The 12,774-nt window shown below is 41.9% G+C and overlaps 1 protein-coding gene across 1 annotated transcript; it reads right to left on the bottom strand.

Annotated features, from left to right (window-relative positions):
- Positions 1-1,066: 1,066 nt before the first annotated feature.
- Positions 1,067-11,914, bottom strand: rdm1 (RAD52 motif containing 1). Its single transcript, XM_072249057.1, has 7 exons — positions 11,660-11,914; positions 11,400-11,579; positions 10,724-10,855; positions 5,885-6,053; positions 4,027-4,125; positions 2,843-2,928; positions 1,067-1,506 (listed from the first exon to the last, which is right to left on the bottom strand). The coding sequence occupies exons 1-7, from the start codon at positions 11,780-11,782 to the stop codon at positions 1,405-1,407; spliced, it is 891 nt and encodes a 296-aa protein (XP_072105158.1). The 5' UTR covers positions 11,783-11,914; the 3' UTR covers positions 1,067-1,404.
- Between the last annotated feature and the right edge of the window lie 860 nt (positions 11,915-12,774).

Here is a 12,774-nt window from a genome sequence, read left to right on the forward strand (position 1 = left end):
AAGCGGGCTTTTCTGCAATGAATGCAACGAAAACTAAATTGTGGAATAGACTGGACACAAGGAACCCCCTTCGAGTATCGCAGTCTCCCATCACCCCTCGATGGGACCATCTTGTTGCATGGCAACAGGCCCAGAGCTCCCACTGATTCAGCGATATTGGTGTGTTGCAATGATTTTATATGTTCATACGAGGAAAATATGCGCTGTGTGTTTAATATTAAATTCATTAGATAAACCCTTTTAGAAACGAAATTCAGTGTATTAGCCACTTATAAGTGACTTAGTTGACTTTTCACCTATATTCCGGTCGTGATTAACAACCCCTCACACTGGTTGGTCGGTCCGCAAGAATATTGTCAATGTTAAACCGGTCCGTGGTGCAAAAAAGGTTGGGGACCCCTGGTTTAAACCACTCCCAACAGCTCTAGTAAACCTGCCCACAAGGATATTGGTCCCCCTCAGATTCAAGTGCAATCCGTCCCTTTTGTACAGGTCCTACCTGCCCCAAAAGAGGTCCCAATTATCTAGAAAACTGAATCCCTGCCCCCTGCTCCAATTCTTCAGCCACACATTTATCTGCCACCTCATTCTATTCCTATACTCATTGTCTTGTGGCACAGGCAGCAATCCCTTCATCACTACCTGAGGTTCTGCTTCTCAGCTTCCTTCCTTACTCCCTGTATTCTTTTTTTCAGGACCTCCTCCCTTTTTCTACCCATTTCATTGGTTCCAATATATACCATGACTTGTGGTTGCTCACCCTCCCTTTTCAGGATATTGGGGATGCGTTCAGAAACATCGCAGACCCTGGCACCTGGGAGGCAAACTACCATCTGGGTTTCCTTCTCGTGTCCACAGAATTGTCTATCTGACCCCCCCGGCTACAGAGTCCCCTATCACCGCTGCCATCCTCTTCCTTTCACTACCCTTCTGAGCCACAGGGCCAGACTCCGTGCCAGAGGCGCAGCCTCTATTGCTTCCCCCAGGTAGGTCATCTCCTCTTCCCGCCCCCCCCCCGACCCCCAAACAGTAATCCAGTACTCAAACAGGAGTACTTATCGTTGAGGGGGACAGCCATAGGGGTACTCTCCACTATCTGACATTCTCCTTTCTCTCTATATAGTTGTTGCGTGTAAATACATTGCCACGGTCCAGCACAAATTATTTTCCCTTAATCAATTGTGAAACATTAATTGCGGTGTATTTTCCTCTTTTAAACAAATACACTCAATACCACAGTTCCAAAGGCAAGTTGTCAGATCAAGTAGAGTGAATTACTGTTTCTTGTTTTTAAAAGCAACTCAGTATTTTGGATCATATTTTTGTTAACTTGACATAAAATACAAGCAAGATAGATTCCGTAGAGGCACTGGAATAGACATGTTCAAAGAATTTAGCAGCTCCTCATGTTCCAATTCCTTCAATAGAATGTGTGTTGAAACTAAGATCTGGAAGGATTTCTTCCTGACCCTCGTATTCAAATTGACTCCATGAAATGTCATTTACCTGTGAAGAGAAACACTTCCAATTGTTTTATTCCAAGTTTTCTGCAAAGCAATAACCTTTGAGAAATTATGAAGTGTACTGGGTTCAAATGTAATTGGTTCTAAGTATCAATATATTTTCTCATAAAAGATATAGAAATAGGAAAGGCCATTCTATCCTTCAGGTTTTCTCTGCTATTCAACATGCTCATAGTTGAACCAGCTGAAACTCTATTTCCTCTTCTATCTCCATCTTTTTCATTCCATAGTCTTTCAATAAACATAAAACTTATTGAACTTCATTTTAAGTACAGTTTGAGCCTCCAGGGTAGAGAATGCCAAATATTCACCTTTTTGTAAAGAAATATTCCCCACTTTTTTGGCTTAAATGGCTTATCTGTTATTCCAAGACAGTGATCCCACAATTCTAAACTCCTTTTAAAAAAAAACTTTCCTATTTCTACCCTCTTGAGCTGTTCACATATGTTCCAAATAGAGGTCCAGCTTCCTCAGTATCTCATGACAGACCACTCACTCCAGAAAGCAATCTGATGAGTCTTCACTGCATTTCACCTGAAGCAAGGGTATCTTTTTTTGACAAGGAGACTGGAACTGCACACAAAACTCCAGGTGTGGTTTCATCAGGGCCTCAGAGGGGATGGGGGTCAGGGGGTGGTAAGGAGGACAAGCTCCTATTACCTGTTAAATGCTCTCAATGGCATGCATATCAAATAGCCTCTGACAACCAAGTTCAGCTCTTGGCCTTCATGTGGCTCAGCTACTAAGCCCAATGTAACTGCTTCTACTGACAGAAGGGGCAAAAGCAGGTTACTGGCGTCTTAAGATAAGTTGCTTCAGACAGATGGGGTTCATTAGCCATGGTTGGCAGCTCATCTAGGTGAAGGAATATTCTGATCTCAAATCTTCACTGCCTTGCAGCTATACTCACTCACAGGGAAGGCTTCGGGAGTAACCCTGAGGAAAAATCCCGGGCTGAAGTCCCTAAGGTAGTCCTACATCTAGCTTAATGTTGACTGGCAACTCCTGCGATATTGTTGGAGTCAAACTGTATCAGTCTCTGTCGTTCCTTTCAGTTCATCAGATGTGTGGAGAGGGGGAGCTTGCTACCTGGGCAACAGCTTGTTCTCCATATCGTACTGCCTAGGCTTGCGTATCTAGACAGCCAGGATGCAACATCCATGGTCGATCCCAACCAACAGAGGGCCTTATATTAGAGGGTTAATAGCCATAAAGCATTTTAAGATGAAGATTTTATAATCAATTTATGCACATTTAGAAAAAACAATTTTCCTATTCTGACTAAAGATGGAACATATTGACATCACCCGTGCTTGTACCTGCAGTTGTGTTTGAAGATCCTCCGCTGTAAAGTGCTCCATTCCATCCTGTTCTGAGCTCCACTGCACAGAGACCTTCCCGTTTTCTACCAGGAGGAGAAAACCTAAATGAATGCTCAGCACCTGGTTCCTCATAAATAATAAATCACATTGTAGGGTTTAAACATTTAAATGTCATTATTTATTCAGAAGCCCCATTAGCAGAAGGACTGTATCATTTTACCATCATTTAAAAACAGGGATTTGACAGAGCTTGAAGAGTGAGTGCAGGAAAAGGAAGCATATCACCTCTTGTCATCTCATCTATACAGAACATAGAATAGTACAGCACAGTACAGGCTCTTCAGCCCACAATGTTGTGCCGACCCTCAAACCCTGCCTCCCATATAAGCCCCCCCCCCTTAAATTCCTCCATATACCTGTCTAGTAGTCTCTTAAATTTCACTAGTGTATCTGCCTCCACCACTGACTCAGGCAGTGCATTCCACACACCAACCACTCTCTGAGTAAAAAACCTTCCTCTAATATCCCCCTTGAACTTCCCACCCCTTACCTTAAAGCCATGTCCTCTTGTATTGAGCAGTGGTGCCCTGGGGAAGAGGCGCTGGCTATCCACTCTATCTATTCCTCTTATTATCTTGTACACCTCTATCATGTCTCCTCTCATCCTCCTTCTCTCCAAAGAGTAAAGCCCTAGCTCCATTAATCTCTGATCATAATGCATACACTCTAAACCAGGCAGCATCCTGGTAAATCTCCTCTGTACCCTTTCCAATGCTTCCACAATTCATGCACAGCCCTTGTAAACAACAGGCACCACAGGACTGAGGTGTGTGGTGGAACTCCATTGGGTTCACTTTCTGCATCATTTGATACAAGTTCTGTAATTAGTTGTGCTCTTTAAAAATGATATCACTATACTTTGTCTGCAGTTGGCATCTGAGGCAACTCAATATAGTCTTACCGTTTTAATTTTAAAAAAGGCACCAAAATAAGACTGGCAAGCCAGAGAAATAAACTGCTTTTTTAAAAAAATATTTTGGAGTAGACATAGAATTTATACTATCCTCATAATTAATTCTTCTAGTCAAGTCCTGGGTAAATGATCTGCTTTCCACCCATGTCACTACAGTTAATATAAATGCTGCTTTGGTTGTCAAGTCTGAGATAGTGTATGGCTTTACCCAGGACAACAAGGACCACCTTCTGGAATGCATCTGATAAAGCTTTCTGTATTGCAGACTTTTGCATCCTTCCAATTGTTAGTGCATAATTCAGTGGATCTGAAACATAAAATAAAAAAAATCTTCATTGACTGCTTAGTAGATCAGAATTACATTTCATAGTATTTTCCTGCAAGCACATCAGAAAGAATGAATAAACAATTTCAATAAGCTTCAAAAGACTTCTAGAGCCAATAAATGAATATTCAAATTTGCCACTTATTTAAGATCAACTATTCACATTAAATATTCCATAGAAAGCATTTTTAAAAAATCTGTTTTCATAGTGATATGGCTGAAGAACATCTATTCAAATTCAGCCAGATAATTATTCTTTGAGTTCCTCCAGCATTTTGTGTGCATTGCTGTGGATTTCCAGCATCTGCAGGAACCTTGTGTTTACATCATCAATTACCACTGTTGGGCTTGAACATGACCAACCAGCCAGAGAACCAAATGACTGTTTTAGCCTGCTATCGAACTGTAGCCTTGGCAGCTACACCTCAAATTTGGAAGAATCAAAGCAACATATCTGTCCAGTAACTATGGGCATCAAGTAAGTTGACAGAGGAGCTTCATATCATGTTTGACACAGTCCAATTTATTTAACCTGAGAGCTTGGAGAGACTGTCTCTACCCACATAACTGATCAAAATCTCTCAATTTCTAATCTACTCTGAAGACAATAACCTTGATGAACAGATAATAGATCATTCCAAATCCTCCCCCTTGTTCTGATTCTATTAAAATACACGTTCATTTTTGTATTGTGAATCAGGACTGATATTTATGTATTACCCATTGTTTGCTTTGTATCAAACTGCACAAATTAGCTTATGGTTTAATAAACACAAGAGGTTCTGCAAATGCTGGAAATCCAGAACAACACACACAAAATGCTGGAGGAACTCAGCAGGTCAGGCAGCATCCATGGAAAGGAATAAACAGTCAACATTTCGGCCCTAAACATTCACTGTTTACTTCTCCTCATGGATACTGCCTGACCTGCTGAGTTCTTCCACCATTTTGTGTGTGTTATGGCTTATATACCATATTCAGGGTGGGAAAGCAAATACAACAGAAAACTTTAATTTGCACCTAATGGCAAGCAAGTTGTTAAAAAACCAAACTGCCTCTAACGCAGGTGCTGGATTATTTCAGCTAGTAGCATTCTTGGGCAGGTACAGAACTTTGCTCTTGGGAACATGTTAAGGTGGGACTGCATTGCTGAAGTTGTTGTCCTTTTAGGTGCTTGTTAAAGATTCATGGCAGAATGAAAAGCAGAAAGTTCTCCAGCTATTATCATCATCGTGCTATGTTGTATGACATGGGTGATCATTGTCTTGACAATGATTGTTCTAGGCAAATGTTTTCCACAGAACTGGTTTGCCATTGCCACCTTCTGGGCAGTGTCTCTACAAGACGGGTGACCTCTAGCCATCATCAATATCCTTCAAAGATTGTCTGCCTGGTGACAATGGTCATATAACCAGGACTTGTGATATGCACCAGCCGCTTATACGAGCATCCACACCACCTGCTTGCGTGGCTTCACGTGACTGTGATCGGGGGGGGGGGGGGGGGTGGTAAGCAGATTGTACACCTTGCCCAAGGGTGACCTGCAGGCCAGCACAGGGAAGGAGCATCTCACACCTTCTTTGGTAGATACGCATCTCCACCCCACCCTTTAGCTGTACTGACCAATATTCTTTAACCAACATCAGAAACTAATGTAAAGCATTTACTCATAATAGGAACTGATCTGCAATACTGAGATGTTATAACAAATCTCTGCAATTCAAAGCTGATTGTTTCTTACCTGTGACATCTTGGATCTCAAATTCCTCAGAAACCCCAACACCTCTGCAACACATGCCATAATTTCTAAATTTAACTTCCATTACACAAAGGTATTTTATGCTCTTCTTCTGTGATTGCACCTCTTGGGAATTTTCTTCACATCCATCAGTATCAGAAAACCTCTGGAGCTGTAAATTAAGATGAGGACTGAAGAAGACAATACTTCCCTCACTATCAAACAGAGGAATCATTATCTATAAAGACTCAACTGCAGCAAATGGTCATCATATATTCTTGCAGTTTCAAACATTGAACCGAGGCATTCCACATTTTGGTAGTTTTCTTGTCAAAACCATTACTATTTGTGACATCTTTATTGCTAGTGGAGAAGCTTGTTCCAAAAGTAGAGGACAGCAACTTGTATCAATATTCAAACATTTAATTTTCATATAAAAGTTAATGAAAAAGAGCCAAAGACCAAAAGTGTGGAAATCCATTTTACAAGAATGTGGCATTCAGATATTTATTTTTATTCCTCACAGTGGCAGCAGAATAATTAGTTCCTCACTTTACATCATCTGTCAATGTCTAATTTAGCGCAAAACTGACAGGGAAAGTTGAATGTTCGAAAAGTGTCTGACACAGTTTGTAAGATGTTAGAATCCATTATCAAGGAAGAGGTTTCAGGGCCCTTGGAAGCACGTGATAAAATAGGCTGAAATCAGCTTGGTTTCCTTAAGGGAAATTCTTGCCTGGTAAATCCTGTTTACTCTTGTGTTACAGATCATTGTCTTGTTGCATCATCCAACTTCTACTAAGCATCAGGTGACAGACCGCTACCCTGACATTCTCCTGTAAAATGTCTTGATACAACTTTGAATTCATTGCAAGGTGTCTGGGCCGAGGCAGCAAAGCAGCCCCAAACCATGATGCTCCTTCCACCATGCTTCACATATAGGATGAGATTTTGGTGTTGGTATACAGTGCCCTTTTTCCTCCAAACATAGCAAGGTGCATTTCTGCCAAAATGTTCAACTTTTCTCTCATCTGTCCACAAAACATTGTCCCAGCAGCATTGTGGAACATCCAGGAGATATCCAGGTGTCCTTCCATGAACACTATTCTTATTCAGTGTTTTTCTTATAGTGGACACACAAACAGACTTCAACAAGCTCAGAGATTTCTGGAGGTCTTTGGCTGATACCTTCGGGTTCTTTATTCACCTCCTTCCGCAGTGCACATTGTGCTCTTGGTGTGATCTTTGCAGGACGTCCACTCCTAGAGAGAGTAGTACCAGTACTGAGTTTCCTCCATTTGTAGACAAATTCTCTTACTGTGGGCTGATGAACACTCAGGTCTTTAGAAATACTTTTGTGACCTTTTCCAGCTTCATGCATCTGTACAAGTCTTCTAAGGTCCTCTGAAAGTTGTTTTGATTGAGGCATAGCGCACATAAACAGACCTTTCTTGAGAAGAGCAGGCTTTGTCAGTAATCTGACTTGTGTGTCTTTTATATGGGGGAGGGCACCTCTACAACCCACACCTCCAATCTCATCATTATATATATAAAATTGGATTTTGTTTACTTGGATTTTCAGAAGTCTGTTTTGCAAGGTGCCAAACATGAAGCTGCTAAACAAGATTAGAACCTGTGGTATTACAGGAAAGATACAAGTATAGACCGAAGATTGGCTAACTGGCAAAAGGCAAAGAGTGGGAATAAAAGGAGCCTTTTCTAGTTGACTGTTGGTGGGGCTGGTCCACAAATTAAACAGATCATCAATGACAGGCAATTCAGAGAACTTCTAATGGGATTGGAGAACATCACATGGAAGGCATTCAAGGATGTTGTTGGAAATTTTCTTGGCAACTACGGAGCAAACTACATGCATCTGATTGACAACATGCTTTAGGCATACAAAACCATTAAGTCCAGCATGACACTAAAGATTCATTTTCTGCATTCCCATTTAGAATTCTTTCCTGCAACTCTTGGCACTGTCAGTGATAAGCATGGTGAAAGGTTTCACCAGGACATTGTGGTCATGGAGAAACGGTATCAGGGCAACTGGAATCCATCAATGCTGACCGATTATTATTGTGGACACTTAAGCAAGAAGCTTCAGTTACTGAGTACAAATGAAAATCAACAAATCTTTTTTAGCTTAGTTGAACTATTGTAAAGCATCACCTTTATACAATTAAATGTATTATATTAAATAAAAGTTAATTTCTCATTTCTCCAAATTACTGTGATACAAGAAGTATGAAAATATATTTCTCTTCAGCTTTAAGCATTATCATAACCATGAATCATTTCTAAAGGAAGCAACACTTTCAAAAATATTTGTTGTCTAGTGATATTGAAAAGGCCTAGATAGAGTGGACATGGAAAGGTTGTTTTAAATAGTGGGAGAGTCTAGGACCAGAGGGCCTCAGAAATAGAAGGATGCCCCTGGAGAACAGAGAGGAAGAGCAATTTCCTTAGCCAGAGGGTGGTAAGTCTGCGAAATTCATTACCACAGGCAGCTTTGGAAGTAAAATCATTGAGTATATTTGAAGCGGAGGTTGATTGTTAGGGTGTCGAATGTTACAGGGAGAAGGCAGGAGAATGAGCTGAAAATAAAAATCAGTCATGATAAAATGGTGGAGCAGACTCAATGGGCTGAATGGCCTAATTCTGCTCCCATGTCTTATGGACTTACTAAATACCCAAGTATGCTCGACCAATGTATGATTTGCTACTGGGCATCAGCTACAAGAGTTGAGGAAGATTAAGGCATGATGAAAGAAAGTTCAAATATAAAGGGAAGGGATGACACCACAAGAGGAAGTACCAGAGGGTAAATCAGCATGACCAGTGACTCAAGGATCAGATGTTGACAGAGGATAGAACAGGAAAGTAATCCAATTCCACAGGAGCAAAAGGTTTATAATTAAACTAGGGAGAAACGGTAGTGAATTTGATATCAACGAAAATTTAAAAACACTGCAGATGCGGGAAAGCTGAAATAAAAACAGAAATATGTCAGACTACAGAACATTCTTTTGCACTTCTGGTCAGATGCTAATTGCATTTCATTGGCTTTGTATCTGTACTCGGCACAATGACAGTAAAGTTGAATCTAATCTAAACAACAAAATTTGTGAGAAAGAAAACTCAACACTCCATCACTGGGAAAAGTGCAACCGAGTTAGTTTTAAGTTGCACAGAATGGGGCAGAAAGGATGGGACAATCTGGAATTTCATAGATAGACTGGAGTCAGGAAGCTGATGATAAAGCCATCTCACTGACAGATTAATGAGGGCAATTAGCAAGAAAGGGAGAAAAGGCTGTGAAATATAAATCTGAAGGGAATACCCAGCAGATCAGACTATCAGCAAAGAGAAGCTGTCAAGTTTAGAAGGCATCTAAGGTATCATTTATGCAAGTGAGAAGGGGCTGTATCAGGGAGAAACCACAGAGTCAAGGAAGAAAGGAATGTGTTTAGTGATACATGAACAGTCTGAAGTAACAGATCTGCCTAGACAGTACTGCTTGCAAGAGGTAAAAGCAGATGTGCTGGGGGGAAACTGTGGAGGGAAGAACACCCTAGGAAGAAGTTTATGACGGTCTAGGGCAGGGTTTCCCTAAATTTTTTGTGTCACAAATCCTTACCGTTAACTGGTGTACCCCCAGTTGGGAACCCTGGTCTAGGGGTAAGTAGCCTATTCAGTGTTAAGGTCATAATCTAGATGAAAGTAGGAGGAATTGTCTGTGAACCGACATTTGGCTTACGTGGAGGATCAGTTCGAACTGAACCAGCTTCACTCATTTGCAGGGTGATGAGATTTTGGATTTTGATGTTGTGTGTTTGGGGGGGGGGAGGGGGGAGTTTTCAGGTACAAAACATGGTCTTGGGCAAGAGTTCACAACCTGTGGTCCACAGACCACTTGGTTCATGGCAAGGCTCCACGGCATAAAAAAGGTTGGAAATCCCTGCTCTAAGGAAAGAACACAAGCTACATTGTTCTGAAAGGCTTGCAATTTATAAAAAATGAAGATTAAAAAAAAAGCAAGAGAATATGTATACTTAAGCCACAAATATGCCAGGCAATTGTCATTTCTAATAAGAGTGTAACCACATGCTCTCAAAATTCAAAAGTATCACTACCATCAAACTCCTCACCATCAACTTCTGGGAGTCACCACTGCCTGGAAACTAATCCAGTTCAGCCATGTGAATATAGTGGCTACAAGGGCAGATCATAAGCTACATATCCTACGCCAAGTGATACAACAAGGACTTTCCAGCAACTACAAATCAAGAGTGTGATGGAACACTCTCCACCTATCTGAAGGACTGCAGTGCAATAACTAAAGCAGTCCTCTTAAACGATTATCCCATCCATGCTGGACGTAGTGGCTCTCAGGGCATGCTATTTCTATAATGCACAGTTGTTACTCACCCAGGCTATTCAGACGTTACCTATCAAATGAGTGACCTTTACCATGAAGAATGACAAGGCCAGCAGGTAGGTTCCTTTCCAGGTTGCACACCATCCCAGCTTGGAAAGATAGCACTAATCCTTCCATCAATAAACTATAAATATTGGAACTCCTACCCAACAGCACAGCTGGAACACCTTTGCAAGAAAAGTTGCAATAGGTTGCTCACTGCCCTCTGAACGGAAGTTAGAAATGGAGGCTAAATGCTGGCCTTGCAGAAATACTCTGAAAATGAGTATTAAAAAAAATCCCAAGCTGCTATCATCCAGAGTTTTTTTTCTACTTACATGTTAAGTTGCAAATTAAGTTACTACATATAATTTTTACTTATATTATGCCACATTGCTCAGAATCCTCATCGTGCTTACCCCAATTATCTGACTGGACCATCCATTAAAACCAAGGTAGTAATTTGCCAACTCCTGGCACTTGAAGCTATTCAGAGATAGTTGGTGCTCTTGAAATGCTTTCATGGAATGCTGCTTTGTGCACATTCGAACCTGTGCAAAGAAATTAAATAAGCTGCATTACTATTATATTATGTAGATCTGCAAGCAACATTTTGTAACAAGATAGTATATTGACTGTATATTTATATAGTTTAAGACTGTACAAAGAAATGATTCATGAATTAACAGCAATAACAACTTCTTCCAGGTTTCCAACAAAAGACATTCTGAAGATGCTGGATATCTTGAGCAAAACAGCAGGTCAGACAGCATCTATAAAGGGGAATAAACAGTCGACATCTTGGGTCATAACCCTTCATCAGAACTGCAAAGGAATGGGGAAGAAGCCAGAATAAGAATGTGGGGGAGGAGAAGGAGTTCAAGCTAGCAGGTGATAGGTGAGACTCACACATGCCTACAAGATACCTTCTTCTACTTCAAAGTAGCACAATTACAGTACAAGAAAAGTTAAACCAGTAACATCTTAGAATTAGCTTCATTCTGATTGGGAATAATAATATAATTATTTGTATTCACTTAAATTCCGAGGCTACATTCCTTATAAAATCCCAATCATTTGAAAATTACGACTCACCTTCAAAGGTCGCTCTTGAAATAAACACTGTTCGTTTGTAACTTTCTGTGCTCTACTGGCATTCAGCGCTGAATAATATTTGACAATGGCATAAAAACCTGGTTCAGCTACGGCAGCATTCCTGAACACTCGCAGAAAGTAGATCAGTCCGTATTTAGAGAAAGTTTTGAAAACGCAATCCTATGAACAAAGAAAACATCAACTGTAGTCGCCTATAGAACTCCCCACCCCCAACCCTCCTCATCTCTCGGCTAACTCACATAAATTTCTGCCTCAGTCTCTTTAGGGAGGATGCTACAGACAAACAAAGTCTTGTTGCTTCCAGTGGGAACTTTAAAATCCACGACTTCTGCCTGCATCGGATTTACGGTATTTTCAGCCATTACCAACCGAATACTCCGCCAAACCTTCAAATGAAAGCTGCCTGCTGCTCACAGCAACTTCCTCATGAATACCAACTCCTGATTGGACAGGTCCAGGCCTCTCCCCCTAACCGCTCTCATTGGCTGAGCAGGAGGGGCGGCTTCTTTCGGTGCTCGGGTTGTCGGTGACGTGGGAGCCGGGTGCAGAAGGAGCGAAAATTCAGGAGTATGCAGAGGCAATTAGGGAGAGAAGTAAGGCGTTCAGGAAAGTTAAGAAGTATCACTCTCCGACTGACCTTATTAAGTATAAAAGGGCATAGCCCATGATCAAGAAAGTGATGAAGGTTGCGAAAAAGGTTTACTGGAGGTCATATTGTGATAGTATTGGAAGGGATAGCTTCGTATGTGGCTGCATCAGGTTGTGTGTAGAGCTCAGGTATGTGGGCACCAAGTACCACTATGTGCCCAGGTTCTACTTGTCGCCCTGGCTACGAAGGATGGGTCTGGCCCCACTCCCGCGCAACGCCCCAGTCAGCTGGTCGTTGCCGGCATACCTGTCCTACGTAGCAAAGTTCTTCCAGGAGGACGCCTTTGACCACAAGGCCATCAGGCAGTGGTCGGCACGTAGTGTCCTGCAGACACTGCAGGAGAAGGACGTGATGGGCACAGTGGGGTGGTTCCCTGAGCAGACTGTCCAGTTCATCTGGCAAAATGCCTCATCGCCAGACCTCACCAACAGGCACCAAGACCTCGCCTGGCTGGCGGTGAGAAGGGCCCTCCCAGTCAGAGCCCTCCTGTACGCCCGGAACGTCGTCTCCGCACCCCACTGCCCACAGGAGGACTGCAGTGAGGAGAAGTCTGTGACCCACCTCTTTGCACACTGCCAGTTCGCAAAGAGGGTGTGGAGGAGGATGGACGGGCTAGTGTCACGTTTTATCCCCAGCAGCTGCGTAACAGAGGACTCTCTGATCTACGAGCTGTTCCCGGGGACACGCACGGAGACCAACATCCAG

This window comes from Mobula birostris, chromosome X, assembly GCF_030028105.1.
Source record: "Mobula birostris isolate sMobBir1 chromosome X, sMobBir1.hap1, whole genome shotgun sequence".
In the NCBI taxonomy this organism is placed as follows: Eukaryota; Metazoa; Chordata; class Chondrichthyes; order Myliobatiformes; family Myliobatidae; genus Mobula; species Mobula birostris.